This window comes from Callorhinus ursinus, unplaced genomic scaffold (assembly GCF_003265705.2).
Source record: "Callorhinus ursinus isolate GAN/ISIS: 27379988/994484 unplaced genomic scaffold, GSC_fseal_2.0 scaffold2, whole genome shotgun sequence".
NCBI lineage: Eukaryota > Metazoa > Chordata > Mammalia > Carnivora > Otariidae > Callorhinus > Callorhinus ursinus.
Window position 1 is genome coordinate 4,839,341 of NW_027397064.1, and position 23,014 is coordinate 4,862,354.

The window sequence follows — 23,014 nt, forward strand, 5'->3', positions numbered from 1 at the left end:
GGGTCCTGGGACGGAGCCCCGCAGGGAGCCCGCCTCTCCCTCTCCCTCTACCCCTGCTTGTGTTCTCTCTCTCGCTCATCTTTTAAAAAATAAATAAAAGATTCAAAAGGATACTTGTACCTTATTGCTAGCAGTGCTAACCTCCTCTGGGGAGCAAAATTGGTGGGAAAGGAACGTGAAGAGAGGCTTCTACTTGTTCCTTCCTATAAGCCTATATTGTTTGAATTTTTTAAATAATGCATTATTTCCAAACCTGGTAATATAGGAAAATAAAACAATGAAGAAAAAAATACCATGATTTTAAATTAGTCTTAAAATATGTAAATTTTCAGAGCAAAAATATAGCCCATTAACATGACTTACCTTGCTATAATTAGATTTTTCTCCATTACAGTCCATGAAGTTCTATTTGATTTTATTAGCAATCTCTTTCAGAAGACCCTTGAGATCATTAATCTTGGAAAGGGGCAAAAAAATAGAACTGGTCTTAAGATAAATTTTCCAACTGTCAATGATTTAAATGATTACTCTATGGCTTTTCCATGAAACAGATGTAGATACTAAGCAGTAAGTATGGCACATCCTGGAATAGGGCAGAATGCATGGCAGGTGATATGGACCCCGCCCACTGCTTACTTTCTGAAATCATGTCCACTAGCAAATACTCATCAGCACCAAGGAGTGTGAGTTTTTCTCAAAGGCAAATCAGTAATGGTTCTCACATAGAAATGACAGGTTTTAACCACACAGAGAAATACTATGTAGAAATAATCATGGCATATGTAATTAACACTAATAAAATTATAAGATACTGACAAAGTGTCACTTCGGTAGAAGTATAATACTAATAAAAATATGATACGGGGGCGCCTGGGTGGCTCAGTTGGTTAAGTGTCTGCCTTTGGCTCAGGTCATGATCCCGGGGTCCTGAGATCGAACCCCAGGTCAGGCTCTCTGCTCAGCGGGGAGTCTGCTTCTCCCTCTCCCCTTGCCCCTTCCCCCACTCATGCGCACGCTCACGCCCTCTCTCTCTCAAATAAATAAATAAATATTTTAAAATAATAATAATATGATACAATACTAATAAATCAAATATGCAACCAAAATGTCTACTCTCACAAAAAAAGTATAAATAGTAAAACAATTTAAGTAAAAGGCATAATAAAATTATTTTCGGTACATGCATCTTTCACAAGCTTATGACACAAGACGAATGAAGCTCGTTCTAAATTACACACCTTATCGGTATATTTGATAAAAGCTCATGGACATAGTGCAATTTCAATACAGTTGGTTTCTAACTTGCCATACTTCTCGCTCAAGGGAAAAAAATCTGTGTTTATCTTGGGCTTATTTCCAGTAATAATCTCTTCATTTAACTTTTTCCTTTTTTTCTAAGAACAAAAAGAATCCATAAGGGCTAATAGCTGCCTAAAATGAAGAAGATCTAGTAAGATCCCTACTTGCAGACCTAAGGTCGATTGCGAATTGACTTTGTTTTCGGGTATAATGAGATGGAGAAATCTTTTATTCGCCCAGGGGCTTGGTGAGAGCCCTGTATTTGTTGGTGGTAGAATCACTTCAATAAGCTGTTTAAAGCAGACGTAAGATTCTGAGAGCTTGCTCAACAAACAGGTGATGATCCCTAAAGTTCTCTGTATAGGGAAAAGAGAGACTTTTTTGTTGCTCAGGAGGGGAGGGGTACAGGATCCAGGAGGGAATAAGGGGGGGGGGGGAGGGGGGCAGGATGAGAAGCAGGGCAAAAGGTAGCGAAATCCCGCACAGTTTGAGGCCTCCCTGGGACCCACCCAGATTCTCCCCAAACCTACAAAATACATGGCATCGGTGAGCTTCCGGTAGGAACCAGCAAAGGCGCTGAGCTCCACAGCCAGGGGCATGCAAAGGGGATAGAACCTGTAAGCTCTTCTCTGAGGGCCCTGGGGACTCCTGTCCTGCACATGTGCATGGACAGCCTTCAACTGTGCTTTCAGTGACAAGCAACTTCTTCACCCCCACCTCCCACCACCTCCACAGCTCAGGCCCACTGTCCCCACTGACCGTGTCACTACCAGCCCCTCAGCGGTCAGGAGGTCTCGGTCTGCCAACAGCGTGGCCCCTGGGAGTCAGGTCAGCTCGTCCAGTGCCCTGGTTCACCTGATGACCTCTGACCCAGGCCTGGCGGACTCCAGGAGGGCGGAGGCTCCAGCCCTGCCCCTCTCTCCCTCCAAAGCCACCCCAAGTGAGACCACAAGTAAAAACAACACAACACCACAACCCAAAATAGCCTGATTTCTGCAGAAACACACACCTAGACAAGTCCAGGCGGCCTCTATTCCCAAACCAGACTGTTTAAGTTGCTCTTCTGCAGCCACCCCGATGGCTCGGAGGGTCTTTGAAAGAGTCCACCAGATGTGCCCCTCTCGGGCTAAAACTCTGCAGAGGCCTCCCCTGCACAGGGATAAAATCCAACTGGACATAAGCAAGTTCCCACACAGGGCAGCCCAGCCGCCCCCACTTCCTCCCACTCAGAGCTCCCCTGGTTCACACTGCCCCTTGGTCGCTGCCTGGAACTCTCCCCGTTTCTCCGGACTCAGGGCCTTCACAGGTGCTGACCCTGCTCCCTGCTGACGCAGACACGGGCGATCTGTGGAATGCGTGCCAGATACTGCATTGAAAATCATTGTTGCCATCGAATCCTGCACAGTTCAGCTTCTATAACCACACCGCTTCACAAAGGGGTCCATTCATGACATTGGGGGGGGCCACATCTGCTTCGATGGCTCTTAGCCCCATGCCTGGCACATCGCAGGTGCTCGGTAAATATTATGTACTATGTGGCCTAGGCACAGAAGCAGCAGACAATACGTGTAAATATAAATACATGAGGTGGAAAAGAAAATTTATCACGTGAGGATATATATTATTTATCACATACTATATGTGTCTAATACAAATACTTAGAATACTATCTCCTATTGCTTCTTTCATATATTCTCTTAATATTCGCTAAATTTTCTATAATCTTTAAACACACCTAGCACTTTTCTTTTCCCTCTCCGTTGATTATAATCATGATATACATCCTAGCATGATCATTTACGTACAACACTCAACTCCAATCAAATAGGAATCTTCCCAGCCCCTCAGTGAATGGTCAACAACACAACATCAGGATGAGAGAAGCTGTAACAAGATACACTGTTACGTGATGGTGAGTCCCCAAAGATGGCTGCCGATGGTTCCTTTGTGCCTGTCCACCAGTGCCACTCCCACCGCAAGAGGCGGGCGACTGAATGCGGGCTGGCCCGTGGCTGCTCTGACCAATAGACTCTGGTGGACGTGACGTCACCTCAGGTCCAGGCCTAGACCTCAAGAGCGATGGCAGTCTTAGCTTCCTCACTCTTGGAAGAGGGGGGGGCTGCCTCAAGACCGCCATGTGGTGACCAGCCCAAGCCACAAGGGTCAAACGTCACGGGTGACAGAGAAGCCACATGGACGAGCACCGAGATGCCAGATCCTGGCCTCGTCACCAGCTGAATCCAGCCCAAGAAACCCAGCCGTGTCCACACGAAGCAGAACTGCCCGGATGAGCTCTTCCCAAATTCCTGGCCCATGAGAGAAAGCAAGCACAAAATAAATGGTGGGTTGAAGCCACTGAAGTGTAGGGGTTGTTTGTTACGCAGCAAAGCATTTGATCCTCCCGGGTAGCTGACTCCAATGTATAGAGCTGGCCGTTCCAGAGAAAGGAAAGGGGACGGAGACGCAGGAGGAAGAGAAGAGCTACTCCAGGGGGACCAGGAAGGCATACCATCCTGTCAGGACCAGGCTTCAAGAGATGAGGCTTATGAAAACACAGCCTTGGTTTTTTAAGACTGTTGGTGGTAAATAATACATAAATAACCAAGAAAGTTTGAACTGGACAAATTCTTATGTAAGATCTCCATGAGGGGCAACTTTGAGTCATTTATTCACTCAGCAAATGTTCATTGAGACCCTAGTGGTCCAGGCAAGGCACTGGGTGCCCGAGATTCGGCCTCACCTGATGGGGGACTGTCCAGCCAGCAAACAACACAGCACTGGGAGGGAGTGTGACTATCATCACCCAGGATGCTTGTCTCAAAATACCATGATAAAATACCAGATATCATCTCCTCCACAGAGCCTAAAAGCGATCCAGTATTTATGAGTCAATTGTAATTTCTGCTAAACCTAATCATCATTTCTGGCCACCCAGCTCGGGGTGGATGTGAGCACACTCTCCCTACGCCTAATGTTCACATGTGTATTCATGCATCTGCAGTGCCCTTCAAATTAAATAGCTAGCAAATTAGAGTGGTATCGAAGACGAGCCCAGAGACCCACAGGCTCCCAAATTGCTCTTCTGAGCCTCGCTGGTGTTTCTGTAACTACAAGCATCTTACACCTGCTTTCACAGCTGAGAGAAGGAGAAAAAGGGGCCTGGGTCCGACAGAGACATGAAAGAGTTCAGAGGTCACGGGAATGGGACTCCAGCACCGTTGTCCAGAGGGGCCGGGAACATCTGAGAAGCAGCTCTGTTCCAGCACCCAGACCTTACTCAGTGAATGAAGAAAGATGAATATGGAACAGAGTCACTTCTATCTTTTTTTTTTTTTAATAATTAACTTCTTTCGTTTTCAGACCACAATCACTGGCCTCTATCTGAAAGCTCAAAGATAACACAGATTTTTTGAGAAAGAGCAAGTGCACATGAGCAGGGGGGTGAGGTGGGGAGGGGGAGGGGCACCGGGAGAGGGAGAGGGAAAGAACCTCAAGCTGACTCTACCCTGAGCGCAGAGCCCGACCCGGGGCTCAGTCCCACGACCCTGAGATCAGGACCTGAGCTGAAACCAGGAGTCGGACGCTTAACCGACTGAGCCGCCCGGGCGCCCCAGATAACACAGACTTTTAAAAAAATGTTTCCCATACTATTATCAGAACTATACCTTTATATCCAGCTGTCTAAAGCGATGCCTCATTCTTCAAAGAAGTTAAAAAAAAAAAAAAAAAACAGAGAGAGAACAAGAGAAGGGGGAGGGGGGAGAGAAGAGGCCATTAGATGCCATTTTACAGTCTTTTAAAGAACAAAACACAGATCAGGGTCATTTTCAACTAAATCCATGTCAACTGCCATTTTCTCCCCAGCACCCACACGAAGGGGGATCCCACCCATCCTCACCCCAGTCAGCAGCACAGCGAGTACATGATACCTCCGCTGAGAGGGCGGTAAGGTCCAACCCTCCTTTCCAGAATCAAGATCTCAGAGTCCAGGAATGGAGAAGAGCTTAGGGAGCCTACCTTGTTGCTCAAAGATAGAGAGCACGCCATCTATCCCATGTGTCCGAGTAGCTGTGTTGAACTTAGCACAGGGATTGGGTGTGCTTACGTTTACACTTTCTTTGTCAAAGTAAATTTTAAGGTATGTTTGGAGCTCTCAGTAAGAGTGACATCAGACCGTTAACCATGTTAACGTGCATAAGAAGAAGGGCACGCGTGTAAAGGCCATGCATGACGCATTACTTGGGGACCACCTATGGATTTAGCTGTGACTTATCTAGTTCTATGGGCCATTTATAACAACTCCATGTGATTCATAAATGATGGTCAGGACTTCTCAAGGACAACTGTAACAGATCTACCAAATGGTTTTCAATTCTATTTCTTCATCACAGAGACATGTGTGCAGCACCTGCAAGATCATGCCAATTGCCCAGGATCTGTGGGTCTCCCAGGAACCCACCTCTGCCATGGCTGCACACTCTTGTTACCTGGTCCCAAGGCCCTGAACTGCAGTCCCAAAATACCTCTTTCTTCCCCAGAGCCTTGGAGGACAATCAGGATGGCAGGTGGGTGGTTCTGCCCTTCTTGAAAGGCTGGCACACACTTACGTATTTGTCATCTTCAATTGCCTAGGTAGTATCTTTCTGGTGCTAGTTCTTTCTGCTGTAAATTCTCTTTACAGAGTTTACACAAATAAGCTACTTATGTTCTGCCAACTTATGCAAGCGGAGCCTTGCAAAGCAGAAGTGAACATACTCCTCTGAGGTGTCATTGGCTTTCGTGTTGATCTTGACAAGGTAATTTTCTTTCATGACACCCTCCCACGCCAGAGTCTCGTTGTCTTCATTTTTGAAACCTTGAATAATGAGACAAAAAAGAAAAAAAAAAAACCACAGCACATTCAAATTGTTTCATTTGCCCCTTACCTCTTAAATCAACACCTGCAAGTCATTTTGTGATACCCCAGAGCCAGAAGATTTAGATTTGTCCCGCACAGGCTGATCTGAGTAATGTTACTTACTAGTGACAACAGCAGAGCAATGGAATGTTAATGAATTTCTTGGTAACAATGAGGAATTGGAGCTGCCTGAATGAAATAGGAATGCAATCTTTATTCTAAATAGAGATCAGTCTAAAGCCTGTCTGTGTGTTTTGTGACTTAGCAAAATCATTTCACTAATGAATTTTGTCCTCACGTTTTATATGTGCTCCTCTTTCATTTGGATGACATAAAAATGCTAAATCAACCAACCACTCAGTTGGAGAACTACTGATGGATTGCTACTGTAAGCCTAAAACCGGGGTCGGAACTTTGGAGGAGAGGAAAATAAGCCTTGGACGTCATGCAGTCTGGGTGTGGACCTCAAGGAAAATTCTTACGTCTAGTCTTTTCCTTTCCTCTAAGACAGGGCTTGCTATAAAATTGGCTCGGGGGCATGTTCCAGCAAGATTTCTCAGTTCAGTTTCTTACAGCCTTTCAGTTTCTTGGGCCTTTCAGAAGGCAAGCAAACAAAGTAACAGATCACCATGGCACCTGTGTTTCAGACACTGGTGCATTGGACAGCAATCCTCCATATGAATTCAGGGGGAAAGAAAAGCACATATGTTCATGCAGGTGTCCACTTAGAAAAAAAATCTATCAAGTTTTGTTTTTAAATTGTCTCTAAATTATAAGATCTTCCTGGATTTAGAAAGAATTAATTGGGAATCAAAGACAGAGCCAATAAGGCAAGTGACAGGACTGAAGCAAAGCCTACATACCAAATACAGATTTATAGAAAATAATCCCTAATTGATTTCTTTTAATTGTATTTTTCCTAGCCAAGTGATTTCCAATGTCTTTTCCTCAAACTAAAATGTATGCAGAAGCCCAATAGGAGTACTTAAAAATGAACATGGAAAGGATCAACACACTCCTGAACACAGATAGCCAAAGAGCAACAGTGACTAATGACCAGGAAAAAGTGGCCAACTTCTCTAGCAGTCAAAACAACGCTATTGAGATGATGCCATGGCATTTGCACAACCAAAGTGGAAAATTAGCAGAGTCTACAGTAACAGCTATAGCCTATGTGGGCAAAGATGTGGATAAACTGTCTTCCTATATACCGGGAAAAAATCTGTAAATTTGTTATGGCCTTTGGGCATGATGGATGAGAAGGTGGAGGAGGAAGGTGGCCAATGATATCAAAAGACTTAAACCTGTGCATACCTTTATCTAGAAATTTCTCTCCTATAAATAACTCCAAGGAAAAAAGTCATTGATGTGCTAAGAAATGAAGGCATCTGTTTATCATAGTACTGTGACTGAAAGAATTGAAACAATCTACCTGTTTAACGGCAAGGGATTGGTTACATTAAATATGGTGCGACCACAGGCTGGGATACCCTACAGGTCAGAACTGTCATATAGATGCATATTTAGGGATATGGAAAATGTTCATGATGTATCATTAGCCAAATGAACAGATCAGATTATGAATATGTGTTTACAGAACAACCTCATTATTACATACCCACACAAAAATAATTGACTAGATACGATTATGTTGGCAATATTTATCTCTGAGTGGTGAGTTGCATGTGCTCTTGGCTCTTTCTTATTTGTGTTTTTCTATAGCTTTCAAATGTTCTATAATGAATATTACTTTTTAATCATAGAAAGAAATATATTTTATAAAAGTGGATCACTGGGTAGCATACCTTTTCATGATCACTTTAAGATGTCACCAGAACATACCCAAAATGGAAGTTTTGATTCTATGTTTTCTGAAAAGTTATTTGAAAAATCTTGCATTCTTCTCCAAAGAAGGACAATTTCGAACTTAAATCCCATGATGTCCCCCTCACTTGCAGGCAAACGCAAAGTGAATTTGGGAAGCGAATTACCACAAGAGACTCTGCCAACCACAGAGTGCTGTGGTTTCTGGAATTAGTGATCTTCAGGAAGAAGCAAATGAATGTGTGGTGAGCAGGCACCTCCAGAAGTCTCGAATGCGTAAACAGGGGGTTCTCGGCTCCCCATCTCTGTAATCACGGCACGCTGGGTGGAGAAGGACCTGCCCTGCTATGGTCAACCCATTCCCTCTATTTCTTTATTCCTTCCTGAGACTAAGAACTGTTCGAAGAGAGAGAGCATCAGCAGCTTACATTATCTTTTTCTCCAAATGGTTGTAAGAACATCATTCTCCCAGGGCCCATCAGGGAAACACATGCAGATTCACAGAGTTCGTTTCTGACCTGTTTGCCTCCTGAAGCTGAAGCTCCTGTCCATTTGATGTCCAAATTGGGGGATTTGTTCCCATTTTATGTTCCTATTGTGCTTAATCATTAAATAAGTTTGGGAGGGGAACATAATGCATTTTGTCCTGCCTTCTCAACCCCATATTCAAAAGACAGATTTGTCCTTAATCATACACTGAGTTTTCTGGTTCCACTGATCCTGGACTGAGCACAGTGTACCTTTGGAGAGTGGACCTTCATTCCCTATAGCCCTTCCGTCCACCCATGCCCAAATGGACTTCAGCCAGGGGCGGAGATTCACGACCTCACAGAGCTATTCATTTCATTTCCTGATAGCACAAATTTGGTGGACTTTGTTTTAAACTTATACCAAGTCAAAGTCTTCCTCCCTGCAACTTTTATCCCTTGCTTGTTTTTTCTCTAGAGCCGTTCAAGTAAAAATGTGGCCCGAGCAGTCCAGCCATCAAGTGACTTTGCTGGTAACTGCACCCCCAGAACCAAGTTTGTATCTGCAAAGGAAGGCAGGCCTTGAGCAAGACGACTCTTCCTACACTGTTTCTTCCCTATGTGCTATAGGGTATATCCCTTTTCATGCTTTGCTTTCCTAAATTAAAAGTTTGTGACCTAACAGTTCATTCTTTTTCTTCTGATTTTTAAAAGAAATGTAAAGATTTTCGTGGTCCCTCCAGTGCATGAGCTCCAGGGCTGTGGGTGTTGGAGAGGCTACCCCAGCCCACCCCAGAGCCAGATCCCTTGGCTTAAATCTGAGGTTAGAAGTCAAAGTTAATGGGCTGGCAGTACCCTTTCTATCTTTTTTTCTGTGTCCAAACAACCAAATGAATAAAAATAGTCCTCTCCCTTCTTTCCTGCTTAATGTGGTTGAAACATGTCTGTGCTCTAGGACTATCTGTCTGGCTCAGAGGCTCCAGGATCAGGTGTTAAGAAAACCTAGCCTGGTGCAGGGAAGACAGTTGTACCTGAGGAGGGGTACCCAAGTGTGACGAGAATCCCCCAGTGACAGATTCTGGCTCCTCCTGCAGGGGTAAGGAGAGGGAGCTGGGTGGGGACCCTCCTGCGCCTCAGTCCTTGCCAGAGCTAAGGAGGTGGGTGGCTACAGGAGAGAGAGAACCAACCGAGCTGTGGACATTCCTACTTTCTGGAAGGAGGTGGGTCCCCATCAGGGAGAGTGTGCGCAGTGTGGACCCCCGGCTTTCGGAGGCTCAGGGGATGCAGCCACCAGAGAAAGGGTTGCCAAGTCCTCAGAGGTGAGGGGCCGGCCGGGGAATAGCTGAAGGGCCCACCAAGTGCCCACACAATAAAGGATCAGTTTTACACACGTGCCAGGTCAGAAAGCATGGAGCCAGCCTAGAACAGTACCCCTGTTTCTGGAAAAGACTTTCTGCTTCTTTCTCCTCCTTCCTTCCTGTGCTCCAACCCACAGCGTGTCAGCGACGGCAGCTGGTGGGTGGGAGAGAAGGGGAGTAAGGGAGGAAGAAGCCAGCGGCTCCCCCTTCCTGACAACTGTGCCAGCTAAGACGGGGTGCAGCAAAAAGGGAAGTCTCCGCCACACTGCCCCCCCCCCCCGGCCTGAATGGCAATTAAGCGGCTGGTTAATAGACAGACTGTATTTACTAAAGTAAAGTAATTGTAAGAATTTCCTATTTCCCTAGGAGCGGCCAGAAAAGTCATGAGCTCTGCTGGAGTAGGGCTAACATCTCCCAGAAGCAAACACAAAGTCAGGTCTTGACACCCTCCCATGAATCATGCTTGCTCCATGTCCTATTTACGTTATTATGATGCTCGCCCCGAAAGTCATTCCCCCAGAATGAGACCATCCCAGCAGATCTGCCATGCTCCCTTAATCCACTCTTTCCCCACTGCGTCATTCACGGGCTGGCCCGGTGCCCGATCTTTACAGACCTACAGACGTGCGCGGCGACACCACGGTGCATAATGCCTTCCCGCGGCCACGCAGACCGGGTGCGCTTCCCTGTGACAAATCACTGCTTTTGATCCCCTGCACAGACCGGTAAGCCACTCACAGCAGGCGGAAGGCTCGGCGTCTTTCTCCCTGCAGAAGCACCCGAAGCACTTCTTGACCACCATGTAGAAGTAGGCGAAGACCACGAAGGGGAAGGGGATGTTCAGGCGGTTGCAATACTCCTGCACCAGAAAGTACCTCTGGAACTTCCAGACCTGGTCGTTGTTCTCCTGGACGGTGCCCACAGTGTAGCTGGCCGGGGAGGTGGGAAGGGGGAGAGAAGAGTAAGCCTCAGCCTTCCACGTGTCTCCTCATGTCACTGGCAAGCATGATAATATTGATAACCAGGTAATTCCTGGGACAGCTTGAGTCCAGAAGAAGAGAGGATGAGCCCCACGGAGCCCGGGGCAAGGACAACTCAGCGCCGGGCACTCTTCCACTCGTGCCGAACCAGCATTGTGTCTGGCTTTTGGGGTTTGGGGTTTTTGTTTTTATCACCAAAAAAAAAAAAAAAAAAAAAAAAAAGGCTGTCTGGTGAACTTTAAAAAATGCTTTACTTCAAGAGCTTTCAAGGATTCCCTTTTCTCGTTAAGTCTGTTACCGTATTAGCCACAAAGAGGCCAAAGGTGTCAACTCTTTTTGGAACAATTTGCCCCTCATACATTGCTAATGGGAGTTTAATTGTAAATAATCTGCAGAGGAAGTTTGCTAATATTTATCAAGGCCCTTAGAAATGTTCATCCCTTGGGTCCAATGACTTTAGTTCTGGAAATCTAAGGCTAAGGAGGTACTGAGAAAAATATATATTATAAATGGATATGCACACAAAGCTGTCTGCTATAGTCCTGAAAGTAACAGCGGCTCCAAGCTCCCACCTCAACAGAATGGGACAACGGAAATGTCTAACACTCACAAAATATATCACCCATTATGGTTAATCAATAGGATTGCATTACCCTGCCCTTAAAAATAATGATTGTGAATAATTTTTGTACTTTGGGGAAATGCTTCTGATACATGTTAAGTGAAATAATTAGGCTCAAACTCATACTTACAACATGATCTCAGTGCATAAATCGTAAGTCACGGAGAGAAATAAACCCATCATCAGCAGTGGTCATTCATCCCTGGCACACATCATGAATGTTTTTTATTCTCCGTTGTCTGCTTTCCAAGCATTACACAATGGGCATGAATTACTTACATAATTAGAAAAAGTGTCCATGGATCAGAAAAATGTCTTATTGTGCCACTGATTTATCAGTTACAAGTCAAACCAGCTATAGCATAGCTAATGCTCATCATGTACCAGACATTGTTCTAAGCAGCTTACTTGTATTAATGATGTAATCTGCAAACAACTCTCTAGAGGATGTAAGTCCTTTTATCATCTATGATGAACAGATCAGGACACTGAGGCATAGCAAGCAAATATTGTCTGAGTCTCCCAACGAGGAAATGATGAAGCCAGGACCTGGGCCCTGCAATCCAGCCCAGGGTCTGTTTGCCTTGCCGCCTCACGGAGTGGAGCATGCAATGCTTTGAGCTATGCCCTATTTCCAAAGGATTCGGTTGGACTACTTAATTAAAGAAAACGATGAAGCATTTTACCATTTGTGAAGTTCAACCATCCAAGATACCTTTATTGCTGATATCAAATCACCCCTTCGAGAGCCAGAGAAGGAGCAATCAACATTTGAAATCTCCTATAAGCAAATCCTGACTGGGGATGCATTCAGTTCTCCCAATTCTGGGTAAAAACTTCACAGGCCAAACCTGAAGGAGGTGATCAGGCAGAGGGGCCAGATCCGTTTGTTGTAAGACCTCATTCTTGCCCCATGGTATCTTACGATCTAAGACGTAATTATCTTTAACTAAGAAAAGATCATACACACAAGCAAAACACTACCCTACACACATCACAATTGTGGCTTTGCTTATAAGCTTGGCTTTGCTCATGTGGGAGTTTACTGATGAATGGGACACCCCAGATCCCGGATTCTGTGCAGGGCAGGTGTTAGCAGCCAGTGCCCCATCAACACCTAAAACTCAACCCCAGGGTGCAGTCTTTGCAGGGAAAGGAGTTAACATTTCTTGAACATCTATCGCATAGAAGCTCCTCCACTAGGCATGCAAAATGGCTGCTTGACTGATTCTCATGTCAGTTCTATGGGGTAGATTTTTTTTTAGGTGAAAAACAGGACTGTACGTACGAGAGTGTAGCCGAGTGAATCCTGCAGTGAGCCTGCGGTATCTTCCAAATGTAGGTCAGGTTGCTTTGAGGCTAATTCCAACATCTTTGTCTGTCCTTGCTAGTCCCCACTGACTCTGCCTGCAAAGGATACTGCAGGCCCCTCATTGCAATGGGGACGATAGTGGGCACACCCCAGATTCATGAGGTCCAAGCTAAGAACTTGCCAGAAATCAGTCTTTACCACAGAACAAGTGTCACCATTCAAATTATTGTCCCTGGGTATGTCTTAAAATGCTAACATATCTAGTCAAAAATGAAATCTACTGACTGCCCCTCCATGCCTACAACTTAAGAGGCCAACACAAAAAAGCAATACCATCCTTTTTAATCCATCAAATGTTGTTCTCTGAGGTTCCACCTGGAAGGAATTAACAGCTAAGAGCAGTGGAAGCATGCTAAGAGCAGTGGAAGCCGACCTCTCCAGCCCGTGGGCCTCCCTCCCTTCCTCGGCCGAGAGAAGGGTTCCAGTGGGAAGAGATTTGCATCTTGGCTTAACTGGTCACTCAGAGGCAGTGAAAACATCTCATGTCTTCCAGGTCATCTAGAAAAGGGATTGACAAACTGGGACCGGGGGCCAACTCCCGCCCATCCCCATGGTTTTGCAGGGATCGTCAGCTTAGAATGGCCCTTCCAAAGCAGAGAGGTGGGGATGGGTGCTTGGCATCCAGCCAAAGCGAAGACCCTAGCTGTCTCTCACAGAAAAAGTCGCCAGCCAATTCCCAGCCTAGAAAGGATTGGGGCCAACGCCTGCAAACTAAGGCCTGCATTTGTAGCATTCTCTAGTCTGAAAAGCTCCGCCTCCTATCGTCGCTTCATGTGTCCCTCGGGACAACCCAGTGGCCTCCTGTTGGAAACCCCGTTTCCTCTGCACCTCCGGGCACAGGCGGATCCAGCGAGCTGCCTTCCTTTCCGGGGCAAACAGTAAAAACCCTTATCCACATCCCAGGCGCTGAGAGTGAGCTAGCCGATTACTGGACATTAATACCCCAAAGCTGCTTTGCATAAATAACACATTTCTGGGGCTGGCCATGCTGAGGTTCATCTATACTGAGGCCCATTTTCCCCATATGATAGCAGCTTCCAAATCGTTCTCTCTTTTTTTTCAAAAGATATTATTTATTCATTCAAGACACAGAGATACAGAGAGAGAGAGAGAGAGAGAGAGCATGAGCAGGGGGGGAGGCAGCAGCAGAGGGAGAAGCAGGCTCCCTGCTGAGCAAGGAGCCCGATGTGGTGCTCGATCCCAGGACCCCAGGAATCATGACCTGAGCCGAAGGCAGACGCTTAACCATCTGAGCCACCCAGGCGCCCCTCTTTCTCCCCCCCCCAAATTAGTTCTGGCCTCAGCCAAAGACACACGAGTTCCCCAGGGAAGGCTGATAATTGAGCACTGCCTCAAACTGCTTTGTTAAAATCATTTTTATATTCCTGAGACACTGTCTCCCATTTCTGTAGAGGAAAGGCAGCATTCTGGCACCAAAACATGCCCACCCCCTTCAGCAAACCCAGATGTCGAGAGCAGCTCAGAGACCATCTCTCCCAACAGGCTCTGGGAGTCTCCCTGCCAGCCCCTGGCCATCCAGAGTCTTCCCTGAGAGGAATAACACAATGTCCCCTCCGCCCCTACAACTCCAGTGATATCTTGTGCCCTCTGCTACCCAGCGCGGTGAGGCCACTGGACTCGGTCCCCTAAAACCCCCTGAGCACCCTCCTCTGAGCAGGACAGGAGGAGACAGGAGCCCCCCACAGGGGGATGAAGTTTCAGAAAGTTGCTGACACTGAAAACGTTACCAAGAGATAACAAATGTTCAGGACTCAGACAGCCTTGAGCGTAAATGAAATCCAGCAGTACGTTCAAAGAATAATATGCCATGACCAAAGAACAGAAGATGACTAAGTATTAAGATCATTTATATAATTCATCATTCTCATAATACATCATAGATCAAAAGGAAAAATGTCATTTCGATAGTTGCTAGAAAGTCTTCTGGCAAATTCAACATCCATTTCTGATTAGAAAAAAAAAAAGAAGTAGGAGAAAAATAAAGGAGGTTAATAAATAAGAAATATGAGGAAACTTCCATGACACAATAAAAAAAAAAGTGGGGGAAAAAAGAATTTAGTAAGGAGACTTGTTCCAAAATAAATAAGCAAAACTTTAATGGCCTTCCTACATATCAAAAATTACCTGTTGGAAAAAAAAATAGAAAAAATATCTTTCTCACAATCACAAATGGCTGGGAAGAAAAGTAACCAAAAATCTTCCAGATCCATAGGAATAAAACCATTAAATATCACCAGCAAATTATGTACATTTGAGTAAATGGAAAATCATACCATTTTTTTTTCTGGATGGTAAGATACCATTTTTTAAAGATGCCAGCTTCCCCTGAATGATTCCGCAAAGTTCACATCATCACAATAAAATTCACAAGACCTCTTTTTTTTTTTTTCGGAAGGGGAAAGAGAAAAGGATTTCAGAAGATGAGCCTTAGGCGCCTCCATATTATTAAATACATGAGAAAAGCCAAAAGGAGTTTTGCATCAGAATAATGAGAGGAACTTGTACAACAGATGCGAAAATAATTTTTTTAAAGTCAGTAATTAAAACCATTTGGTAGTAAAAACCAAAATAGACTAATCAACAGAACAGAATGTCAAGTCTGCAAAAAAAAAAAAAATCACAAAAGAAAAGTAGTTGCTAAAACAATGGCAGAATTTTAGAATAAATTGAAAGACGAGAGCTTGCCAGCTAGATTTCAATCAGGAAACACCTCCTGTAAGCTTTTCACAGATTTCATACGTTTTCCATCTGTTCCTCCTTCCCTGACACACCAGCGATATCCAGCCAGCACTGCCCTGTGGCCCCGGGGACCCTGACTTCTGCAGCCCCATCGTGCACATCCTGGTTCCCCTCTCGTTCGACAGCATCAAGAAAACGGGTACAAGGTCAACAGTAAAAGACAGACAGAGATCTCACCGCACTGAGTTTTGAAGTGAGTGCTAACTCGGTTTAGGATTTTGCTATCAGAGTCACACCACTAAGGCCAAGCCATGTGACTGTCTAAAGACCCATGAGATCTCCCTCTGCCTGCAAGAAAACGTCCAACTTCTTTAACGTGGCATAAAAGACGCCCCACAACCTAGCCCCTGCCTACCTTTCCACCTTCCTCAGTGGCTGATTCTCTCCAGACGAGCTTTATCTCCCCCTGCTTCGTCCTCCTACCCTCACCCCTCAGGCCCCACCCCGGGGCCGGGCTCTGGGCTCTGGGCTCCCAGGAAGGGGTCCTCTGAGCAAATGTCTCCTCTGCTCAGGGCTGCTCACCCTAGCCCTGCTCCCAATGTTCTGTTTCGCTTCCTAACCGCCCCCTGTGCACCATAGTCCCTGTAACAGGCTTTTCAGGGCTGCTTATATGATACTGTGTTCCATTCTATTACATTATATTGCTACACTACATCATATTACTTATTGTATTATATTATATGTATCTGTTTATGTGCCCAGCAACTCCCTTAACAGCAGAGACTTAACCTCTCTCTGCCTCCAACTCCTCATTTGTAAAATAAGAAAGCCACACCTACACAAAAATGATCGATAATTAAGTGAGGTAGCCCATGATGGGCACTTGGACACCCAGGCCCAGAGGAGTATCAGTAAACATGAGCTCTTCTTACGATCACACTATCTGCACCCCCCCTTTTTTTTAATCCATTTCAAGAGCTCTCCTTAGCCGGGTGAAGAGGCACCAAACCTTTAGTGGGTACCAGGTGATTATTTCCTTTTTTTCTATTTTTCTGCATATTCATAATGAACACGTATTTTTCCTAAGCCTAAAACATATTTGGGTCACAGAAATTATCCTCTATCAGAGCATGTTTGACCCGTCAGCTTTGGAAGAAACGCATAGGGTGGATCTATCTCCAGGACATGGTGCCCGCAAGCATCAGCTGCGTGTCGAGATGACCCAGAGTCATCTACTGACTTTAAGTTCACTTCATGCTCTGATAAGCCACGCAGGGCCTGTGATCGATAACTGTAATGCAGAATAATCACAGAGGTTTACATCCATTACCTCTCCCCGTTGAATACCATCTGGAGAGCACTCCAACACTGCTTTAAAATTCCCAAGTGCACATTTACGCTACAGTTCACAAGGTTGCCATTGTGCATGGCCACGCTTTTACATGAATATTTGGATGTGGTGCCAGGCAGGGGTCGCAGCCTGGGGCCGTGGGCTCACAAAGCCCAGAACAATGACCACCACCATCAGAAACAGCGTTCTGATGATTTAGCCCAAGGATGGTAAGGGAGTGGCTCTAGTTGCTCACAAGTTCCCAGGACAGGCATTAATGAAGAAAAGGCCCCTGGTTGAACCCAAGACTATTCTAGAAGGCCCCCCCAGGGAAGGGATGCCCCCAAGAAGCGCTGAATAGGGCGACAGGAAGGAACCATGCCGTGGCTGGGGTCTCGTGAGGAAGAGAACTGCATCCAGCCTTGAATGGACAGCAGTGTGGCCAGAGCTGTGGACATGGGGCTGCCCGGCATCCAGTTCCTCAACATGAAAATGACAGGCTGGCTTCCAGTCCCTCCTGGCTCCAAGTTCTATCAGTTCATGATTGTGATACAGATAATGGATTACCCATGTGGCGTGGTCCTCGAGAAGGGCTTTTGTGAACATCTCACAGCACGCAGATTCAGGACAGCTCTAAGTAATCCTCTACTCGGTGCCTCGCTGAGATTTACCAAATTAGTGTAGCTCAGCTGTTTGGCACTGGGGGCTGTCAGCCCTTTTGTTTAATTTCTGTGGAAATTATCTCTGTGGTCAGATTTCACAGGATCTAGCCAGTGATTGATGTAAAGGTCGTGAGGGTGTGTCATCACTGTAAGATGGGACCCCACACCACCCCATTTTCCTCTCTGCCCTAGCTTCACCTTTGGGAGTTGCCCTCCCATCATGCTCTCACATGGACTCTTGATCACCTAGCCTCTGCCACCTGTCTCTGCAGCTCAGAGTAGGACGCCGTCTAGCTTCCTGACTCCTGAGTCACCTGGCCACCAGCTGGAGGTGATGATGGAGAAGGTAGCCCATTCCCTCTTTAAGTCCATGTGGAAATAACAGCCACATGATCTCCATGGTCCAGGCGCCTGCCACGGAACAGACATTATACATTTATGTAATGAAGCCCTTGCCGGTCTGTTATTCACCACTGATTCTTCTCAGGGAGTATGAGACCCAGAAGCCAGGCTCCTGAGAGATAACTGAATAGTGAACTAAACCCGGGAAAAGCCCTGTTCTTTTCACTCATCCAACCCACAAGCTGCCAGGTGCTGAGACAGGCCTAATCTCCATCCTCTAGAACATATCATCCTGAAGGAGAGAAGGTTGTCACTGCACAAGGGGTGCAAGGAGTCTCTACACAAAGGAGGGCACTGGGGACCACTCAGGCAAAGGATGATGCGTAGCTCCCTAAAAGGCCAGCAGGGCTGGGGCAAGAGACAGTCAAGATGGAGCAAGTAATCCTGGCAGAGGGACCGGCACTTGCAGAGTGTCAGATGCAACAGATCACCCTGTTTTGGGACAGACAGCTGGGTGCCTCCCAGGGACAGACAGTGAGATGCCTGGGTGTGCTCAAAAGCCAGGTCCGGGAGGGCCTTGGGAAAAAGCTGAAGAGCCTGAAATTTACCCTGAGAGCTATAGGGATATACTAAAATCCTTCCAGAATTTTAAGTAGAGCAGTGACATTTTAGAAACATGACAGTGTAGAGGTTGGACTGAGGAGGGTTTCTTTGTACACTGGAAGACCAGATGGCCACTCACTGCTCACCCTGATAGGTGGGTGACATCCCCAGAGGCACATGCTCCCCCCCAGCCCTGTGTGAAGGGAGGCGACTGACCCTCATCCACAATCCTTGTGTCTCTCAGGAGCCCAGGGCTCTATGTGACAACTGTCTTTTTCTTATTTCTCTTCTAAATTCTGAAAGCAATATACGATCACTGTGAAAGTGAAATACATACTTGATTCTTTTCATTTCTTATTCTTTACTGGAAGGAAATGAGATTATACCATAAAAATTTGTCTGCAATTTGCTTTTTATATTTAACAAAATATCATCCTTTCAAGTCAGTAAATAGAGGTCTACCTTTTGTAAGACCTGCACAAAACGCAGTCATCTATAACAAGCTTTATTCGACCATCACACTATCAACAGGCATCAAACAATGAGCTAACATGCATCCTTGTACATAGGTTTTTAGAATAGAATCCCAGATGTGAGAGAGTTGGGTCAAAGATTTGTGTGTTTTTTCTCTTAATAACTCTTTTCATATCACTTTCCACAGACTTAGAGGCAATTCACATTGCCAGCAGCAATGCCCATTTCCCAGCCTCATTCCCAACACAAATGGCTTTTTAAAATTTCTGCTCATCTGATGAGTCCTAGACCAGCATCTTGTTGGCTTCATCGGGCCCTTCCCATCAACAAGATGGAGCCCCTTTTCATGTGATTTTCTGCCGTTTGGATTGTCCTTCTCGGGACTGCACTTACTCTGCCAATTTTCTATTGGGTCTTCTTTCTGCTACCAATTGGCAGAAGCTTTTGCTACATTAGGAATCTAAAGTCTTTGGCCACCACACATTTCCGCCATTCTATCACTTATCAGTGGACGTCATCTGAGAGCAAACCTTTACCTTCAACACTTGCTTTATGAAATCAAAAGTGTTTATCTTGTCTGTCACAGTTTCTCAGTTTCCGATTCTGTTTCTCTTCCACCCCAAGGTTTAACAAGAATATTTCATTGCTAAATTGTCTCTCCATCTGTCTGTGCTGGGATCACATACTCAAAATGGCTACCTACCTTAAAGCCGCAACATAATACGGTGCTCGCACTTTAACTACCCTGGAGCCCCTGGAAACCCTCCGAAGAAAGATGAAGGGAAACGAAAATCATGATTTTCTAAAAGTAGTAAGGAAAGCTGCCAAAGGCAATCAAATTTTTTTAGATTAACCATCATATTCTCCCTCCACCTCATTAGACATGAGCCCCAAAAGAAAGTCACTCTTCTGACTCTGCTCTTGCGATCTGTATTTAAACTGAAAAATTTCGGTCACCTGGCTGGCTCATTCGGTTAAGCATCTGCCTTCGGCTCAGGTCATGATCCCAGGGTCCTGGGATCGAGTCCCGCATCGGGCTCCCTGCTCAGCAGGGAGTCTGCTTCTCCCTCTGCCTCTGCCCCTCACCCGTGTTCATGCTCGTTCTCTCTCTCTCACTTACTCTCTCGCTTGCTCTCAAATAAATAAAATCTGCAAAAAAAATATTTAAAAAAACTGAAAAACTTCAAAGCAGCAACTAACTAGAGGCTGAGTCCTTTAAACCCTAGAATCCACACCACCGAGTCCACAGAAAACAAGGAGGTTGGGGAGGAGCTGCGCTGCACTGCATCAGCACCCTGCCCACATCGTGGCGCTCAGGGAGACAACTGAATGCGTGCTAGACATACAGGGTCTGAACATGCTGGAGCGTGTCACAGGTACCTGGCTGTGAGGTCATATAAGCTTACAGCACAGCAAATAGGGACATACCGTATTTTTAATATGGTACCTTTAAGACTACACCCCCTCCCCAGACCACCAGTCCCCCAAGCTCTAGCTCTAACACAAGTTGCTCAAGGGTGGACCTTCATGGCCTTGCTCCTGGTTCCTCCAGCCCAGCCTGGCACATGGCCTGCCACACCATGAACACCCGAGAAACTCATGACTGAGCACCTACCCAAACATGGCAACGAGCAGGTTGACCAGCAGGATGTTGGTGGAGAGCATGTAGATGCACACCAGGGGGATGGTGATCCACTCGGGGAACCGAGGAAGGTTGTGCTCATCCAGCTCCACACACAGTGGCTTGGACTCATTCCCAGTGAAGGTGCAGTGGGCAAAGTCGTACGTGGTACCTGAGGATGTAGAAACCAAAAGGCAAAGTGAGGACCCTCTGGAGGGGGCAGTACCACAGCACCCCGGGGTGGGGCAGGGGGCACAAAACAAGGATCACGTAACGAGGAGGGCTTGGAGCGATGGGGATGGTAAAAAGTGTTCAGGTTTCATAGACATTGATGAGATAAAATCAATCGAATGAGCTGATGAATTGGAGATGAGGGATGAAATCATAGGAGAGATCAAGGACGGGATTTGCACAACTGTGTGAACGGTAGTGACAGACCCCAGGATGGGGGCCTTGGAGAAAGTCCAAGTCCTCACATAGGACTAAAGCCACTGGGGTGTAGGGTTGTGCTGAGGACAAAATGCGCTCCCTCAGGTAAAATGGCGAGTACAGCACGCAGAAGGGAAATAATGCCAACAACGTGCCTCCCCATCAGGACACAGGTAAAGAGCTGAGGTCTTGGAAGAGGGTGCAGCAGAAGAGGCCAGGACAGCCCGAGGCCACAAGGATAATGGAGAAAACACCAGGGAGCTGAGAAATGCGACCAGTAGGGCGGGGGAAACGTCGGGATCATCGTGTCCTGGCAGGACAGAACATGACAAGCCCAGGCTATTGTCCGCATCATAAAGATGCTTTCGACAGCTCACTCAAGACACATGCTGGGCTCCATGTGCCCTGTACTTTCCGCACGTAAACCAGGCGTGTGCACATTGATGTCATCTGCACCACATTATCCTGCCTCTAAAAGATGCTCGGCAGAGGCAAAGGCCGGAAGTTGAAATTCCAGGTTCCCGAGCAAAATTTTCAATGCTGCTCTTTTGGAAATAAATGGGCACCCAGTTATATAACAGTACAACTCACAACACCCATTTCTACACTAGTGAGTTTCTTTGCTGTCAATTGCCACATCGCTGTTGAAAACCTAAGAAACGCTATTGCCAAGAAGTTTCCAAAATTGCAGACTAACGTTGTTGGGCACATTGGCAAGGCGGACGTGAAAATCCCGCTCAGACACAAAGACAAGGTTGTGAGGGTCAACTTTCACTCCCTGGTATTGGCCCAACTCCTGCTGTGGGTCAGAGAAGGGAGCCCTGGGGGCTGGTTCTGGAAGCAACCACCTGCTCCCAGATGTCCCCTCCCAGGCCCAGTCAGGCTCACCATCCACATCGCTGGGCACCTGGCCGAACATGGCCAGGTAGGGCTCGTAGATAACTGAGCGGAATATCCACCTCCAACGATGCTCGTTTTGCCTGAGGATCCCTTGCCTGGCCACACCAAAGGCCACCATCCACACGGCAAAGAGGAAGAGGAAGAAGAACACATCGATCAGCTGTCAAGGGGGGACAAGAGAACGTAGTCAGGTGTGTGCCCCCCGCGGCTCGTCTGCTCATTTGACCCCAGGGAAGGGCGGAGGTTCCAGTCACCCAGTGTTCTCCCTAATTTTAAAAATGGCGGTCTTGGGACATCTATCTTCCAGAATTAAAACTGATGCATTTGTGCCTGTAGGTCTCCAAACCAGCTCAGCAACAGAAACTTTCTGGAAGAGAGACCAGCTTGAGAGCAGAAGAGGGACCCAACTCAGAGTACCTGTCCTCTACTTCTCATCAGGCTCCCATTCTTGAAATCCCTACGTTGTGTCCTCAGTGCTTCTTTTAAAGAAAATAAAAACTATCTTTATGAGACAAGAACGCACAGTTTCACGTTTTTTAACTTTTTGCACACACAGCATGACTTCATGGTGACTTGATGCCTCAGATATGCTTTGAATTAAAACCACAAACTCAAAAGAACCTCAGTGTTGGAAAGCAACCTCCAGATGAGCTAATCCAAATGCCCATCTGATTTAAAGACAGAAGCACGGGAGGTGTGGGTCATCTGGAAAGCAAGCTTAGGGAACCAACGTCTTCGGTGTGTAATTATCTTTCTGTTGGGCGTCCCTGTGAAACAGGGCCGGTAGTACTCATCCTGTGTCTATACTATGTGGCTGTAGAATTGAAGCCCTAATCCGCTGCACACCTCCAGACAAACATATTAACCTCCATGGTCCACATCTATAAAATGGGTATAAACATCCCTATCCTGTCCATGCTCTTACTGAGCTGTGACTCAGTTTGACTCATGTGACGCAAATGAAAGCGCCTGGGAAAGAGTAAAATCTGAAAAGATATCTTTCTTAGCAATGTGCTTAGTCAACCACTTGCTCCTACTAGTCACCTTCTGTTAAATTTTAAGCTGGGAGAGAGGTCCCTGACAAAAAACACATCAAGGAAAGCAAACCTTCCCAATTGTGACATGTCTATGGGC

At 46.2% G+C, this 23,014-nt stretch overlaps 1 protein-coding gene and 1 long non-coding RNA gene across 2 annotated transcripts in view; one reads left to right on the forward strand and one right to left on the reverse strand.

The window, feature by feature from the left end:
• The window catches only part of TRPM8 (transient receptor potential cation channel subfamily M member 8), a 79,598-nt gene that overhangs the window by 7,600 nt on the left and 48,984 nt on the right, over positions 1–23,014 (reverse strand). The window contains exons 19-24 of the mRNA XM_025886642.2: positions 21,869–22,040; positions 20,546–20,723; positions 10,584–10,774; positions 6,055–6,154; positions 4,965–4,998; positions 364–456 (exon numbers count right to left, since the gene is read on the reverse strand). Coding sequence (XP_025742427.1) covers positions 406–456; positions 4,965–4,998; positions 6,055–6,154; positions 10,584–10,774; positions 20,546–20,723; positions 21,869–22,040 — 726 coding nt within the window. The 3' untranslated portion in view covers positions 364–405. The remainder of the gene's footprint in view (positions 1–363; positions 457–4,964; positions 4,999–6,054; positions 6,155–10,583; positions 10,775–20,545; positions 20,724–21,868; positions 22,041–23,014) is intronic.
• On the forward strand, positions 20,616–22,381 carry LOC141374585 (uncharacterized). Its single transcript, XR_012381599.1, has 3 exons — positions 20,616–20,750; positions 21,147–22,071; positions 22,217–22,381. It is a non-coding gene; the product is annotated as an uncharacterized lncRNA (long non-coding RNA).